The sequence below is a fragment of the Phocoena sinus genome, chromosome 1 (assembly GCF_008692025.1).
Source record: "Phocoena sinus isolate mPhoSin1 chromosome 1, mPhoSin1.pri, whole genome shotgun sequence".
Taxonomy (NCBI): domain Eukaryota; kingdom Metazoa; phylum Chordata; class Mammalia; order Artiodactyla; family Phocoenidae; genus Phocoena; species Phocoena sinus.
Genome location: NC_045763.1, coordinates 44,623,834 through 44,642,386, shown reverse-complemented (window position 1 = coordinate 44,642,386; position 18,553 = coordinate 44,623,834). Strand labels below are relative to the sequence as shown.

The window sequence follows — 18,553 nt, the reverse complement described above, 5'->3', positions numbered from 1 at the left end:
TCTGAGCTGTCATTCTGATATATTTTCTAGGAGTCTGAATTCTTTCTTGGGCTCCAGCTAATGGCCACGTGTCAGATTTACTTGAAATATATCCAAATCCTCAGTGTGTAGCAAGTAAACATTTACTCTTCAGTAATTCCTCATTTTATGCAGACTACCAATAAAGTCATCAAGATTTATAAATTTTCCTCCCAAAATGCTACACCACCATTAAACACTATCCCTCAAAGACTGGTAAGAGGAAAATGTTACCAACAGTGTAGACTCAAATATTGAAAACAGTTTTCAAAAAATACTGCAGAAGGTACGAGTCTCTCTTTGAAGTATTTAAAAATTGGGCAAATTCTACCTTCCTGGGTGTTTTAGGTTAGTTTTCTTAGTACCCATGGGAAAGAACTGGATGACCTGTCAAGATTGGCAAAATTGTCTACATCTGATTTTTAAAAATCCAATGTTGACAAGGTTGTAGGAAAAATAAAGCACTCTCATACACTGTTGTTGGGAATGTGCATTGGTATAATGTTTTTGAAGAAAATGGGGCAATATCCATCCATTTTAAAATACGTACTATCCTTTGGCATAGGAAGTCCACTGTTTGGAATTTATCCTATGGGTATACTTGAAAAAGTATGCAAAGACACAAGATGGTTGGTGCAACATTGTTTGTAATAACAAACTTGACATAACCTATATGTCTATCCATAAGTGAATCACTAGGTAAACTTCTTGTAATCAGAATACTATGCAGGCATTAAAAAGAATAAAGACCAGCTGTAAGTGATAATATAGAAAAAATTTTAAGATGTAAGCAAAAAAGCAGTCTACAATGTGATAAATATACACATATACAAACATACGTTCAGAAAGACTATAAATACATATATACATATGTATTTGTATAAGCATAACAATTTTTGGAAAAGTACAAAAGGAATTTTAAAAGGGGTTGACTCTGAGGAATAGAACTAAACCTAAGGAGAAAGAGAAATACTTGTTAGATATTAAAATTTGTCCAGCACCGGGAACTCTACTCAATTCTCTGTGATGACCTATGTGGGAAAAGAATCTAAAATTGAGTGGATATACGTATATGTATAACTGATTCACTTTGCTGTACAGCAGAAACTAACACAACGCTGTAAATCAACTACACTCCATTAAAAACTAATTTAAAAAATGTTAAAATCTGTCATCCAGCTATAATATTAAAAAGCATATGACAACCCTTTGGAGCACTATTTGGCAGTTTCTTATAAAGGTAAACATATGCTGCGCTATGACTCAGCAACTTCACTCTGAGTTACTAACCCAAGAAAAACACAAAAGGTATGTCCACAAATAGTCTTGTACAAAAATATTTATAGCATCCTTATTCATAATACCCCTAAACAGAAAAGAACCCAAATTCCATCAACGGAAAGATGGGTAAACAAACTGATATATTTTAACAATAGAATACTATTTAGCAATAAAAAAGAATGAACTCCTGATACAAGAAAATTTTTGATAAATCTTACATTCTACTGAGTTAAAGAATCCAGACACAAAAGAGCACATATACACACTATACTGTACCATTTATATGAAGTTCGAAGATCAGCAAAACTAATCTACCATGATAGAAGTCAATAAGTCTTAGCTTGGTTGGTGGGCAGGGTTGGAGAGTTAGAGTGGGGTGATTGAGGGAAGTTGGGGATTTACTGGAAATAGATACAATGGAACTTTCTGGGGTGATGGAAATGTTCTAATGTCTTGTTTCGGCTGGTAGTTACATGGATGTACCCAATTGTCTAAACCAATCATCCATTTAAAGATTACAATTCAATGGTTTTTAGTATATTCAGAGATATGTACAACCATCACCACAATCAATTTCAGAACATATTCATTACCTCAAAAAGAAATTCCATACTCTTTAGCTATCTCTCCCAATCCTAGGCCACTACTAATCTGCTTTCTGTTTCTACAGATTTGCCTATTTTGGACATTTCATATAAATGAATCATGTAATATGAGGTCTTTTGTGACTGCCTTCTTTCACATAGCAAAATGTTTTCAAGGTCCGTCTATGTTGTAGCATGTATCATTACTTCATTTCTTTTATGGCCAAAGAATATACCATTGTATGAATATACCACATATTGTTTATCCATTCATCAGCTGATGACAGACATCTGGGTTGTTTCCACCTTTTGGCTACTGAATAATGCTGCTATAAACAACTGTGTTTTTGCTAGAACTGTGCATTTTATTTTATGAAAATTATACCTCAATTTTGAGAAAGAATATGGATATGAAAAATCATATCATTACAACAAATCATTATTTCTGAGTGTTTTAGTGGATGACAGAATAAAAATATCTCGGAATGGCCAACAAGTCAATTATAATAAAAACATGTTCTTTCAGAGGAGAAAAAAGTTATGTGTCAATAACAACAACTAACTGAAATGTCACATTCATCTCCTGATGAAAACAGAAGTTTCCTATATGAGAGTGAGGAAGCTGTCTGAAAGGAGAATTTAAATCACTGTCTCAAATGCAAACCGTAACTCTTTAAGGCTTCAATGACCATACCACAGAAACATTTATTATCACCCTGACATACCATTAGCAACAAAATCAACACTGAAGTATGACCTCATTCTTTTGAGGGATAAAGGAAAAGGGTTAGTCTATTTACCAAAGGCAGAGCACAGTATTAAAATAATGTCTGTGTAGTATTGGGCACAATATTTACATAGTGAAATTGGTGCCTTGAGGCTGTCATACTAGAAGGAAAATTATTTTCTTTACAAATTAACAATCTTCTTTTCCTGAAATGGTTATAAATTATTTTTCATACTGAGATACAAACAAGTGCTTCATTACTAGCAACAGTTAACTGGATCCATTTTGGCTTTCTTTTGTAGGAATGGTGGGAAGAGAATACTAGCAATTATTGTTTTTCTACTCTGTTTTGGGGACTCACATATTTACTCATTTGATCCACAGCACAACCCTATTAGGTAGATACTATATTTTATTCCTATTTTACAGATAAAATGACTAGGCCGAAAAGAGTGAAGAGGTTAAGATCAAAGCCATGACTTCATTCATATAGAACATATACCTGCAACTGAGGTACACCCTCTACGTATCCCTTTCCAGTCACAGCCACTACTCCTAACAGTTTATCTGCACTGCTGTTGCTACTTTCTCACTTCTAATTCTTTCCAAATTCCCATGTGCTTCCGTGAAAAACACTTCACTAAAATTGCTTCAAGGTTGCCAATGACTTGATAATAGCCAAATCCAAAGGGCACTCTTCACTATTCATCAATCTAACTTTTCTGGCCTGACCTCTAACTTTTGAAACATTCTCCTCCCTTGGATAACTGACCATTTCTTCACAACATTCTTAAACGTCTGTTCTCCACCTACACCTCTTATTTTTATACTCTTTAGGGTTTTATACTTGATCTTTGTGCTGGGTGGATTTGCCAACATGGTATTCCACATAATATTTCTCTGATTAAGAAGCTCATTTAACAGCCTAAATAAATGAAATGCAGGAATAGACTCCTGCTTACAGCATGCACTGGGCTTACCATGTATTCTATCACCCTGAAGCAGTTGGTCTGATAGAATAATGTAAAAGCCTTTTGAAGACTCAATAATGGTGCCAGCAACACTTTGCAGGGCTGGGGAAATATCCTCCAAAATGTGGAACATGGGCTTCCCTGGTGGTGCAGTGGTTGAGAGTCCACCTGCCGATGCAGGGGACACAGGTTCGTGCCCCGGTCCGGGAAGATCCCACATGCCGCGGAGCGGCTGGGCCCGTGAGCCACAACTACTGAGCCTGCACGTCTGGAGCCTGTGCTCCGCAACAAGAGAGGCCGCGACAGTGAGAGGCCCGCGTACCGCCAAAAAAAAAAAATGTGGAACATGCTCTGAATCAATGATGCTGTTTCTCCATAGCCAGGATACAAAAAGGATCAAAGGATAGAAAAGGGAACAGTTCCTCTCACTAGTATCCTGAATGATCCACTAACAACATTTTATTTGCCATTCCTGAAACTTTGGGCTCTGCTGGTTTAGAAGTCTTAGACAAAACAGTGATTACACTGAACTGGAAGCAGATACTGCTACCTGGACACTTAGGGTTCTTCATGACACAGAACTAATATGCAAAGAAGGGGATTTATTGACTGGGGTGACTGACCTGATTATCATGGGAATACTGGGTTGCTACTATATAATGAGGACAAAAAGGATTAGCTTGGAACCCAAAAGTACTATGGGGTGCCTCTTAATACTCTCCTGTCTTGTAATAAGTTAGTTTACTACAATAACCCAAAGAAGCAGGACTGCTAACAGCACAGACTATTCAGGAATGAAGGTTTAGTTTATTGCACCAGATGAGAAACTACAAATGAGGTACTTACTAAGGGCAAAAGCAGTATAGAATGGGTAGTGAAAGAAGGAAATTACAAATACCAGCTATCACCACCTACAAGTTGCAGAAATAAGGACTTTAACAATTTAACAGGACTATCTTCCTTGCTTTGACATAAATATATTTGTATATATTAACCAAATTGCTTTTGTTTTCCTGTCTTCCATTATCTATCATCTAACATAAATGTATATTAACAGAGATTAACTTTTTTTACACTTTCCTTTTTAGGGCAGTTTGAGGTTCATAACAAGATTTAGTAGAAAGTACAGAGATTTCCCATATTCTCCCTGTCTCCACTACGTGCATAGCTTCCCTCACTATCAACATCCTGTCCCAGAGTGGATCATTTGTTACAACTGAAGAACCTACATTGACATATAATTATCACCCAAAGTCCATAGCTTACATTAGGCTTTGCTCTTGGTGTTATATACATCTAACAAATGGAAAATGACACATAGTCACTATTAAAGCATCATAAAGAACAGTTTCACTGCCCTAAAAATCCTTTGTGCTCTACCTAGTCAACCCTCCCTTCTCCAACTGCTAATCTTTTTACTGTCTCCATAGTTTTGCCTTTTCTAGGATATCATATAGTTGGAATCATAGAGTATGTAACCTTTTCAGAGTGGCTTTTTCACTTGGCAATAAGCATTTAAGGTTCCTCCATGCCTTTTCATCACTTGATAACTAAATTTTGGGGAAGGGCTGAATAACATTCCATTTTCTGGATGTACCACTGTTTATTTATCCATTCACCTAGCGAAGGACATTTTGGTTACATCAGAGATTTGGCAATTATGAATAAAGCTGCTATAAACATCCATGTGTAGGTTTTTGTGTAAATAAGTTTTCAACTCATTTGGGTAAATGCCAAAGGAGTACAACTGCTGGATCCTATGGTAAGAGGATGTTCCATTTTGTAAGAATCTTCCAGCATTTGGTGTTGTTGCTGTTTTGGATTTTGGAGATTTGAATAGGTATGTAGTAGTATCTCATTGCTGTTTTAATTTGCAATTCCTTAATGACATATGATGTTGAGGATCTTTTCATATGCTTATTTTCCATTTGTATATCTTCTTTTTTTATATATTTTATTTTATTTATTTATTTTTGGCTGCGTTGGATCTTTGTTGCTGCGCACGGGATTTCTCTAGTTGCGGCAAGCGGGGGCTACTCTTCCTTGAGGTGCACGGGCTCCTCACTGCAGTGGCTTCCCTCATTGTGGAGCACAGGCTCTAGGCGCACAGGCCTCAGTAGTTGTGGCTTGCAGGCTCTAGAGCACAGGCTCAGGAGTTGTGGCACACGGGCTTAGCTGCTCCACAGCATGTGGGATATTCCAGGACCAGGGTTCGAACCCATAGTCCCCTGCATTGGCAGGCGGATTCTTAGCCAGTGCACCAGCAGGGAAGCCCCTGTATATCTTCTTTAGACAGGTGTCTGTTTGGATCTTTTGCCCATTTTTAAATCAGATTGCTCATTTTCTTACTGTTTACTTTTATGAGTTCTTTGGGGGCTTCCCTGGTGGCGCAGTGGTTGAGAGTCCGCCTGCCGATGCAGGGGACATGGGTTCGTGCCCCGGTCCGGGAAGATCCCACATGCCTCGGAGCGGCTGGGCCCGTGAGCCATGGCTGCTGAGCCTGCGCGTCCGGAGCCTGTGCTCCGCAACGGGAGAGGCCACAACAGTGAGAGGCCCGCGTACCGCAAAAAAAAAAAAAAAAAAAAAGAGTTCTTTGTATATTTTAGATAATAGTTCTTTAGCAGATGTGTCTTTTGCAAATACTCTCTCCTAGTCTGTGGCTTCCCTTCTCATTCTCTTGAACTTTAGTCTTTTTTAATCCCTCTATTCCCCCATTATTTCCTTCTTTTGTGTTAAATAGGTATTTTCTAATGTACCATTTTACTTCTTTGTCATTTCTCTTACTATGTATTTTTTAGTTATTTTCTTAGTGGTGGCTCTAGGGATTACAATTCACATTTTAATTTATAGCAATCTAGTTGTTCAAATTAATACTGACTTAATTTCAATAGCATACACAAAAAATCTGCTCCTATATAACTCTCTTCCCTCCTTCCTCCTTTGTGTTATTGTCATACAAATTATATCTCTATGCATTGTATAAAGCAACTCAGATTACTGCCCTTTACAGTTGTATTTTAGATCAGATAGGAGGGGGGAAAACGTGACAAACAAAAAAATACACTTATATTGTCTTTTATATTTACCAAGGTAGTTACATTTACCAATGCTCTTTCTTTCTTCATGTGCTCTCTATTTCACTGTCTAGTGCTCTTTCATTTCAGTCTGAATGACTCTCTTTAAAATTATTTCTTATAGGGGAGGTCTGTGATAAATTCTCTCAATTTTTTAAATCTAGGAATGTCTTAACTTCTTCATTTTTTAAAGGTAGTTTCACTGAATACAGAATTCTTGGTTGGCAGCTTCTTTCATCACACTGCCTTAATGGTTACAGAAGATAAAGCAGAGGTTAAGTCTTATTGGGGATCCTTTGTACATGATGAATCACGTCTCTGTTGTTGCTTTCAATACTCTCTTTGTCTTTTGCTTCCAATGGTTTGATTATGTGTCTAGATGTGGGTCTTTTTGAGGTACTCCTACTTGTTAAGTTTCTTGGATATGTATATTCATGTTTTTTCTTCAAGTTTAAGGAGTTTATCAGCCTTCACTTCTTCAAATATTCTTTTTGCCCTTTTTTTTCCTATCCTCTCCTTCTGGGACTATTAGTATGTATATGTTCCTACACTTTGCTAATGTCCCACAAGTCTCTGAGGCTCTGTTCATTTTTCTTCATTCTTTTTTTTTCCCCTGTTTTGCAGACTGAATAATAGCAATCGACCTATCTTAAAGTTCACCAACTTTTTTCTTCTGCCTGTTCAAATCTGGTATTGGGCCCCTCTAGTAAATTCTTCATTTCAGTTACTTTTCTCCTCAATGCCAGAATTTATTTGGTTCTTTTCTATAATTTCTATCTAGTAATTGATACTCTGTTTGGTAAAACATTATTATACTTTCTTTTATACCTTTACTTCTTTGAACATACTTAAATAGCTGATTTAAAGTCTGTCTAGCAAATCCAATATTTGGGCTACCTCAGTTTCTATGGACGTTTCATTCACCAGCCTTCTTCTTTTAAGCTTTTCTTTTCCTTTGGTTAATTTGTTGTTTGCTCCAGTTGTTATCGGCATCTCAGGCAGCTATGTTGTTAAACAGTTGTTGCTGATTGCTCTTGACAAATGACTCTAAGGAAAATACTGTTTACACTGGACAAGTTCTCTGTCAGGTTACATAAAGACAAGCTTTTTGAGACTGGTTTACCAGGGAACTTCCAGACAGGTCAAATAATGACAAGTCTCTGAATATGGGGCTTTGAAAGAGCTCCAACTCCATTTTGACTCCTCCAGTGCTGGGTAAAATGCTAGTTTTCACCATGATTGCAGGCTGTTGGTTTTCAAGGCTACCATGCAGCTGGAGAAAGAACTGTTACCAGAGCAAGTAAAAAATGCCACAAAGCTTGCTGTTCTTACAGAGAAAACGCTGTTGACTTGTTTTTAATAAATGCTCCCCCAGATCGTTGTAAGCCTTTGGTTAATTTCCAACGTTCTGAAAAAGTTGAGCTTGACAATTTTTGCAAGTGTTCTTGGTAATTTTATAACAGAGTATTTTCAGATGTGGTTATTCTGCCAGTCTCAGTAACATCACTCTCGTTCACCTCATTTTAAGATTACTTTTAAAGACATTAAATTATTTAAAGCAATAATAATAGTATATTGTGGGGTTAATAATATATTTAGAAGTATGTGTACGACAATAATAGCACAAAGGATAGGAGGGGGTACATGGAAATAATCTGTTGTAAAAATCCCGTACATTATAAGTGAAATTGTATGACATTATTTGAAGGTAGACTACAGTAAATTAAAGATGGATGTTGTAAATCCTAGAGCAAACACTAAAAAAAAAAAAAGAGAGAGAGAGAAAAAGAAATAATTCAATAGAAGAGAGAAAATAAAATACTAAAAAACACCCACTAATAAAAGATATTATGAAAGACAGAAAAGAACCAAAGAACACACAGGACAGAAAACAAATAGCAAGGTGGCACATCCTACTGCAACTGTATGTGCCTGTCTATCTCTCTCTCTCTTATGCTCTATCTATGTATACCCATTTTCTCTACTAGATTATGAACTTACCTAATTTAAGTGATAAACAGAAACAAGCCAAAGTCAATTGCTGTAATAAATATACTATAAATTCTAACTTCTCTATTTTGGAATTTGTGATAATTTATGAAATTTTACCTAATATGTAAGACACTATGAAAAAATACAAAACTCACCTGTCTTCATAAAATAAATCTCAGAATTTTAGTGCTAAGTTATTTCAGAAACCACTTTGTACAATTTCATTTTACAATTAAGGAAACTCAAAGTGACTAACTGACTAACTGATAATTAATCAAAAGCATCACATGGCCAGTCAGCAGTAGAGCCATAGTAAAATTCTTATGTCATATCTTTTAGTCCAGTTCTCTCAAGAGAAAAAAATTTCTATGCAACACCAACCACATATGCAACTACATATAAATAACGTGCTTATTTCAAATGATTCTTATCTAGCAGATCTAGAAACATCTTGTTAACTTGTACACAAACTTTAAAATAATCAAACTTTTTAAAATGCCTATTGTTGAATTTAGAGTTTCAACTAATTCAAATTCTCATCAATTAATCAAGATTATTGAACTATACTATACTTAACGAAAATCGAAGATACCGTGGCTAAATAATCATTTAAAACACTGGCTACCAAAATCAGAGAATACAATCATTCATTCAAATCAATGACCAAATCATTCACACTTATGCCGAAAATGACTTAAAAATTATAAAATCTGTGTGTATTATTACCTGTAGCTCCAAGTGGGTGTCCCTTTGAAATCAATCCACCACTAGGATTTATGACCCACTTTCCTCCATAAGTATTATCTCCTCTATCAACCAGTTTCCCACCTTGACCTATAGAAGGAAAAACAATATTCATAAATGTTAAAAATAACATCAGAGCAAATGATATGTTTGTTTTTTTTAAACTTACAGATAGCCAAGAATTTCTTGGAGCAAACATTTCTTGATGGCTCAAACTAACTTCAAATTGATACAAGCACTTCTAAAAGTGAGGTAATAAATATTGAGTAATAAAAGCTTATATTTTCAGAACACTTCCTGCATGAAACAAAGCTCCTATTAGCTCCTAAGAGCTCTCTGCTTCCAAAATTGCTACAAATATAATCAAGATTCAGAGAACCAGAAGAAAAGCATCGAAATAGATACAATACTGTAAAATAATATTAGGTTTAAAAATTCATAATTTTGACAAAATATTCATTTCCATTTCAACTGTACTATTACATTCTATATAAATATTCTTAGTAAACAACAGGGGGGAGAGGGACAGAAAAAAAAGAGCGCTTTCATGAAATGAAGGAAAATGACTGAAAATACCGTTGAGCATAAATGTAAGCTTAAAAGAAAAAAATTACATCACATGCTTGGCAGCTTCAACATTCCTATCGATTCCCTGGTCATTCTTCCAGGTGGTTAAGAAGTAAATAAAAATGCATATACAGTATAAAATATTCTTCCAGATGATATTTCTGGTAATGAGAGGTGGAATCTCCAAACGGTGGTGGTGGTGTTATCAGAGGTGGCTAATAGCTGTTACGTACTCACTCTGTGTCAGGCCTTGTTCTCATTATTTTACGTATATTTACATAATTTAATTTAATCCTCAACCCTATGAAGTAGGTACTATCGTTCCCATTTTACAGATAAGGAAAGAGACACATAGATATTAAGTAACCAATCTAAGGCCAAAGTAGGGGATCTAGAATACTCAGGCAGCCTGGCTCCATAGCCTGTGTTCTTAGCCAACACATTTTATTGCCTTCAAAAACAAGAGCGTTCCTCTACTGGCAAAATGAAACATACTAATCACAGAATTTTAGATGACTTAACACTTTTAATATGATTTAAATCTAGGTTGTAGATTAAAAACCATCCATTGAGACATTCTTCTATTTTTTGATGTGTTTCTAACATAGAACCTGATACAAGGCTCTAGTCATAACAAGTAAACTATCTGCTATTACTGCTTTCATATTGTTAAATATTGTCACTGTACTGAGTAATAGCAGACTGAACACAAACCAACCCCAAGAAGTGAATAATTTACTGCATGATTTTCCATAATACATACAATCCTATGAAGTATCAGAATATTCCACTGGGGAATTAACATTCCAGAAGACCTGCTTTATAAGAAATGCTAAAGTAAATTCTCTAGAAGAATTTGGATCAGCAAGAAAGAGGAAAGAACAACAGAAATAATAAATATCTGGGTAAATATAAAGGACTTTTTTCCTCTTAAGGTCTTTAAAATACGTGCAACTATTGAAAACAAAAATTATAACACTGTCTTTGGGTTTTTTTTAATGTACATAGATGTAATACATATGATAATTTAACATAAAGGTGGGTGTAAGGCAGAAGGGAATTGGTTAATGGACGTATATGTTTGCAAGGTTTCTACATTTTATGTGAAGTGGTACAATATTAATGCTAAGGAGACCCCTATAGCAGTGGTTCTCAGCCCAGAGAAATTTTGTCCCCAGGGGACATTTGGCAATGTCTGGAAACATTTTTGATTATCACAACTGTGGGGGCAGGTACTACTGGCATGTAGTGGGTAGAGGGCCAGGAATGCTGTGAAACATCCTACAATGTCCAAGCCCCACAAAAAAGAATAATCTAGCTCAAGTGTCAACAGTATTGAGGTTGAGAAACCCTGCAACCACTAAAACAAAACAAAACTAACCAAAAACTAAGCTAAGAATAAACAAATATGGCCAAAAAGCCAATACATACTAAAATGTCATACTAAAAATATTCAGATAATCCAAAAGGCAGCAGGTGAGAGAGAAAACACAGTAACAAAAAACAAAGGGACATATAGAGGAAACATAATAAAATGGTCAACCTAAAGCCTACTATATAAATATGTAATTACATTAAACGTTAATGCTCTTTATATCACACTGCCCAACAGAAATATAATGCAAATCACATATGTACTTTAAAATTTTCTAGTATATATTTTATTTAATATATATTTTATAATGTTTAACCCAATATATCCAAAATATTTTCATTTCAAAATGTAACCAATATAAGGACTCCCTTGGTGGCACAGCGGTTAAGAATCCACCTGTCAATGCAGGGGACAGGGCTTTGATCCCTGGTCCAGGATGATCCCACATGCTGTGGAGCAACTAAGCCCATGTGCCACAACTACAGAGCCTGCGTTCTAGAGCCCACACACCACAACTACTGAAGCCCACGTGCCTAGAGCCTATGCTCTACAACAAGAGAAGCCACCGCAATGAGAAGCCCACACACTGCAACAAAGAGTAGCCCCCGCTCGCTGCAACTAGAGAAAGCCCGCACACAGCAACGAAGACCTAACACAGGCAAAAATAAATAAAAATTTTTTTTAAATGTAAGCAATATAAAAAATTATTAATGAAATACTTTATATTCTATTTTTCATATTAAGTCTTCAAAATCTGATGTGTATGTCATACTTACAGCACATCTCAATTTGTACTAGCCACATTTTAAGGATTAAATAACCACATAGAGCTAGTGGCTACTGTATTAGACGACACTCCGTTAAACACTCCGTTAAAAGGCAGAAACTGACAAAGTTGATAAAAAACAATACACTACTGCCTACAAGAGACACACCTTAAATAGACAAATAAATAAATAAGTAAATAAATAAATAAATAACCCAAATAGGTCGAAAGCAAACGGATAGAAAAAGATATATCATGTAAACAGTAAGCATAAGAAGGCTGGCATGCTATGTTAGTCAGATAAAAGACACTTCTAGACAAAGAATGTAACCAGAGATAAAGCAGAATGTTTCATAATGAAAAAAAACACAACTCATCAGGAAGACATAACAATTATAAATAAGAGAGTCTCAAAATAAATGAAGCAAAAATTGACAGAAATAAAGAAACAATAGTTCCACAATTGTAGTAGGAGATTCTAACACCCCTCTCTCAGCAAGTGATACAGCAAGTCAAATAAATTAGTAGAGACACAGAAGGTCTTAAAAATTCTATCAATCACCTTGATTTAATTAACATATATAGAACACTACATCTAACAACCACAGAATCTGCATTATTTTTCAAGTGCATAAGTTCCCCAATATATACCATATGCTGAGCCATAAAGTAAATTTCAATTAATTTAAAAGGATCAAAATCAAACAAAGCGTAATCTCTGACTACAGCAAAATTATAATGGACAGCAATAACAATAAGATACCTAGGAAAATTCCAAATACCTGGATATTAAACAGCACACTTCTAAATAATTACAGGTCAAAGACAAAATTAGACATTAAAGGGACATTTTAAATATTTTGAACTAAATGACAATGAATATATCAAAATCTGTGGAATGCAGCTAAAATACTGCTTAGAAGAAAACGTATAGCTTTACATACTTACACTAGAAAAGAAGAAATATCTAAAATAAATGATCTAAGGATCTATCATAAGAAACTTAAAACAAAGCAAAACCAAACAAAAAAAAGTAAACCCAAAGTAAGTTAAAGGAAGTAAATAATAAAGAGCAGAGATCAGTGAAATGGAGGAGGAAAAAAAGACAGTAACAAAGGCAAAAGCTGAATCTCTGTAAAGCTCAACAAAATTGACAAACTTCTAGCTAGACAGATGAAGAAAAAAAGGAGAAAGAACAAAACCCATCAATATCAGGAATTTAAAAAAAAAAGGTTATCACCATAGATTCTATAGACATTAAAAGGATACTAAGAGAATACTTTGAACAACTTCAGTGAAGAAATTTGGCTACTTAAATAAAACTGACAATGTTCTTGAAAAATATATCTTACCAAAATTAATAGGTACAGGAAGAAACAAAAGTTATAGATCAGACCTTCAAGATGGCAGAGGAGTAAGACGTGGAGATCACCTTCCTCCCCACAAATACATCAGAAATACATCTACATGTGGAACAATTCCTACAGAACACCTACTGAACACTGGCAGAAGACCTCAGACTTCCCAAAAGGCAAGAAACTCCCCACATACCTGGGTAGGGCAAAAAAAAAAGGAAAAACAGACACAAAAGAACAGGGACGGGACCTGCACCTCTGGGAGGGAGGTGTGCAGGAGGAAAGGTTTCCACACACTAGGAAGCCCCTTCGTGGGTGGAGACTGAGGGTGGCGGAGCAGGGAAGCTTCGAAGCCACAGAGGAGAGCGCAGCAACGGGTGCGGAGGGCAAAGCGGAGAGATTCCCACACAGAGGATCGGTGCTGACCAGCACTCACCAGCCTGAGAGGCTTGTCTGCTCACCGGCTGGGACGGGTTGGGGCGGGGAGCTGAGGCTCAGGCTTCGGAGGTCAGACCCCAGGGAGAGGACTGGGGTTGGCTGTGTGAACATAGCCTGAAGGGGGCTAGTGCACCACAGCTAGCTGGGAGGGAGTCTGGGAAAAAGTCTGGAACTGGCTAAGAGGCAAGAGACCATTGCTTCAGGGTGCGCAGAGGAGAGGGGATTCAGAGCACCACCTAAACGAGCTCCAGAAATGGGCACGAGCCACGGCTATCAGTGTGGACACGAGAAACGGGCATGAAATGCTAAGGCTGCTACTGCAGCCACCAAGAAGCCTGTGTGCAAGCACAGGTCACTATCCACACCTCCCCTCCCAGGAGCCTGTGCAGCCCGCTGCTGCCAGGGTCCCGGGATCCAGGGACAACTTCCCCGGGAGAACACACGGCGCGCGTCAGGCTGTTGCAACATCATGCTGGCCTCTGCCGCCACAGGCTCGCCCACATTCCGTACACTTCCCTCCCACAAGCCTGAGTGAGCCAGAGCCCCCTGATGAGCTGCTACTTCAACCTCGTTGTCATGTCTGGGCAGGGAACAGACGTCCTCAGGCAACCTACATGCAGAGGTGGGGCCGAACCCAAAGCTGAACCCCAGGAGCTGTGCGAACAAAGAAGAGAAAGGGAAATTTCTCCCAGCAGCCTCAGGAGGAGCAGATTAAATCTCCACAATCAACTTGATGTACCCTGCATGTGTGGAATACCTGAATAGACAAGGAACCATCCCAAAATTGAGATGGTGGACTTTGGGAGCAACTGTAGACTAGGGGTTTGGTTTCTGCATCTAATTTGTTTCTGGTTTTATGTTTATCTTAGTTTAGTATTTAGAGTTCATTATCACTGGTAGAATTTTTAACTGATTTTGTTGCTGTCTTCCTTTTTTTTATATATATACATTTTTTTTCCTCTTTCTCTTTTTGTGAGGGTGTATGTGTATGCTTCTCTGTGTGATTTTGTCTATATAGCTTTGCTTTTACCATTTGTCCTAGGGTTCTGTCTGTCCGTTTTTTGTGTGTTTTTTCTCTGTTTATTGTTTTCTTAGTACAGGTTTTAGTGCTTGTTATCATTGGTGGATTTGTTTTTTGGTTTGGTTGCTTTCTTCTTTCTTTCTTTTATTTTTAATACTTTTTAACTTTTTATCTTTAATAACTTTTTTATTTTAAAAACTTTATTTTATTTTTTCTTTCTCTCTTTCTTTATTCTCACTTTTCTTCTGAGCCGTGTGGCTGACAGGGTCTTGGTGCTCCACCCGGGTGTCAGGCCTGTGCCTCTGAGGTGGGAGAGCTGAGTTCAGGACACTGGTCCACCAGAGATCTCCTGGCTCCACGTAGCATCAAATGGTGAAAGCTCTCCCAGAGATCACCATCTCAACACTAAGACCCAGCTCCACTCAACGATGAGCAAGCTACAGTGCTGGACACCCTATGCCAAACAACCAGCAAGACAGGAACACAACCCCACTCATTGGCAGAGAGGCTGCCTAAAATCTTAATAAGGTCACAGACACCCCAAAACACACCACAGAATGGAGTCCTAACATCAGAAAGACAATATCCAGCCACATCCACCAGAACACAGGCACCAGTCCCCTCCACCAGGAAGCCTACACAAGCCACTGAACCGACCTTACCCACTGGGGGCAGACACCAAAAACAATGGGAACTACGAACCTGCAGCCTGCAAAAAGGGGACCCCAAACACAGTAAGTTAAGCAAAATGAGAAGACAGAGAAACACACACCAGATGGAGCAAGGTAAAAACCCACCAGACCAAACAAATAAAGAGGAAATAGGTAGTCTACCTGAAAAAGAATGCAGAATAATGACAGTAAAGATGATCCAAAATCTTGGAACTAGAACGGAGAAAATACAAGAATCGTTTAACAAGAACCTAGAATAAAGAGCAAACAAACAATGATGAACAACACAATAAATGAAATTAAAAATTCTCTAGAAGGAATCAATAGCAGAATAACTGAGGCAGAAGAATGGATAAGTGACCTGGAAGAAAAAATAGTGGAAATAACTTTCACAGAGCAGAATAAAAAAAAAAGAATGAAAAGAATTGAGGACAGTCTCAGAGATCTCTGGGACAACATTAAACACACAAACATTTGAATAATACGGGTCCCAGAAGAAGAAGAGAGAAAGAAAGGGACTGAGAAAATATTTGAAGAGATTATAGTAGAAAACTTCCCTAATATGGGAAAGGAAATAATCAAGTCCAGGAAGCGCAGAGAGTCCCATACAGGATAAATCCAAGGAGAAACACGCCAAGTCACATATTAATCAAACTATCAAAAATTAAATACAAAGAAAAAATATTAAAAGCAGCAAAGGAAAAACAACGAATAACATACAAGGAAATCCCCATAAGGTTAACAGCTGATCTTTCAGCAGAAACTCTGCAAGCCAGAAGGGAGTGGCAGGACATATTTAAAGTGTTGAAAGGGAAAAACCTACAACCAAGATTACTCTACCCAGCAAGGATCTCATGCAGATTTGACAGAGAAATTAAAAACTTTACAGACAAGAAAAAGCTAAGAGAATTCAGCACCACCAAACCAGCTTTACAACAAATGCCAAAGGAACTTCTCTAGGCAGGAAACACAAGAGAAGGAAAGACCTACAATAACAAACCCAAAACAATCAAGAATATGGTAATAGGAACATACATATTGATAACTACCTTAAATGTAAATGGATTAAATGCTCCAACCTAAAGACACAGACTGGCTGAATGGATACAAAAACAAGACCCATATGTATGCTGTCTACAAGAGACCCACTTCAGACCTAGGGACACATACAGACTAAAAGTGAAGGGATGGAAAAAGATATTCCATTCAAATGGAAATCAAAAGAACGCTGGAGTAGCAATTCCCATATCAGACAAAATAGACTTTAAAATAAAGACTATTACAAGAGACAAAGAAGGACACTACATAATGATCAAGGGATCGATCCAAGAAGAAGATATAACAATTGTAAGTATTTATGCACCCAACATAGGAGCACCTCAATACATAGGCAAATGCTAACAGCCCATAAAAGGGGAAATCGACAGTAACACAATCATAGTAGGGGACTTTAACACCCCACTTTCACCAATGGACAGATCATCCAAAATGAAAATAAATAAGGAAACACAAGCTTTAAATGACACATTAAACAAGCTGGACTTAATTGATATTTATAGGACATTCCATCCAAAAATAACAGAATGTCTTTTCTTCTCAAGTGCTCATGGAACATTATCCAGGATAGATCATATCTTGGGTAACAAATCAAGCCTCAGTAAATTTAAGAGAACTGAAATCGTATCAAGTATCTTTTCCGACCACAACGCTAGGAGACTAGATATCAATTACAGGAAAAAATATGTAAAAAATACAAACACATGGAGGCTACACAATACACTACTAAATAACCAAGAGATCACTGGAGAAATCAAAGAGGAAATCAAAAATACCTGGAGACAATGAAAACACGATGACCCAAAACCTATGGGATGCAGCAAAAGCAGTTCTAAGAGGGAAGTTTACAGCAATATCATCCTACCTCAAGAAACAAGAAACATCTCAAATAAACAACCTAACCTTACACCTAAAGCAATCAGAGAAAGAGGAACAAAAAACCACCAAAGTTAGCAGAAGGAAAGAAATCATAAACAAGAAACATCTCAAATAAACAACCTAACCTTACACCTAAGCAATCAGAGAAAGAGGAACAAAAAACCGCCAAAGTTAGCAGAAGGAAAGAAATCATAAAGATCAGATCAGAAATAAATGAAAAAGAAATGAAGGAAACAGTAGCAAAGATCAATAAAACTAAAAACTGGTTCTTTGAAGATAAACAAAATTGATAAGCCATTAGCCAGACTCATCTGGAAAAAAGGGAGAAGACTCAAATCAATAAAATTAGAAATGAAAAAGAATCAACAGCTGACACTGCAGAAATACAAAGGATCATGAGAGATTACTACAAGCAACTATATGCCAATAAAATGGACAACCACGAAGAAATGGACATATACTTAGTAAAGCACAACCTTCCGAGACTGAACCAGGAACAAATAGAAAATAAAAACAGACCAATCACAAGCACTGAAATTGAAACTGTGATTAAAAATCTTCCAACAAACAAAAGCCCAGGACCAGATGGCTTCACAGGCGAATTCTACCAAACATTTAGAGAACAGCTAACACCTATCCTTCTCAAACTCTTCCAAAATATAACAGAGGGAGGAACACTCCCAAACTCGTTCTACGAGGTCACCATCACCCTGATACCAAAACCAGAAAAAGATGTCACAAAGAAAGAAAACTACAGACCAATATCACTGATGAATACAGATGCAAAAATCCTCAACAAAATACTAGCAAACAGAATCCAACAGCACATTAAAGGGATCATACACCATGATCAAGCTGGGTTTATCCCAGGAATGCAAGGATTCTTCAATACACTCATATCAACCAGTGTGAAAAACCATATTAACAAATTGAACAAAAAACAACATGATCATCTCAATAGATGCAGAAAAAGGTTTCGACAAAATTCAACACCCATTTATGATTAAAACCCTCCAGAAAGCTGGCATAGAGGG

At 36.9% G+C, this 18,553-nt stretch overlaps 1 protein-coding gene across 2 annotated transcripts in view; it reads right to left on the bottom strand.

Annotated features, from left to right (window-relative positions):
* The window catches only part of SCP2 (sterol carrier protein 2), a 165,457-nt gene that overhangs the window by 72,073 nt on the left and 74,831 nt on the right, over positions 1–18,553 (bottom strand). For both annotated transcript variants that reach the window (XM_032634570.1, XM_032634573.1), the window contains one exon: positions 9,374–9,481. In XM_032634570.1, the coding sequence (XP_032490461.1) occupies positions 9,374–9,481 (108 nt within the window). The remainder of the gene's footprint in view (positions 1–9,373; positions 9,482–18,553) is intronic.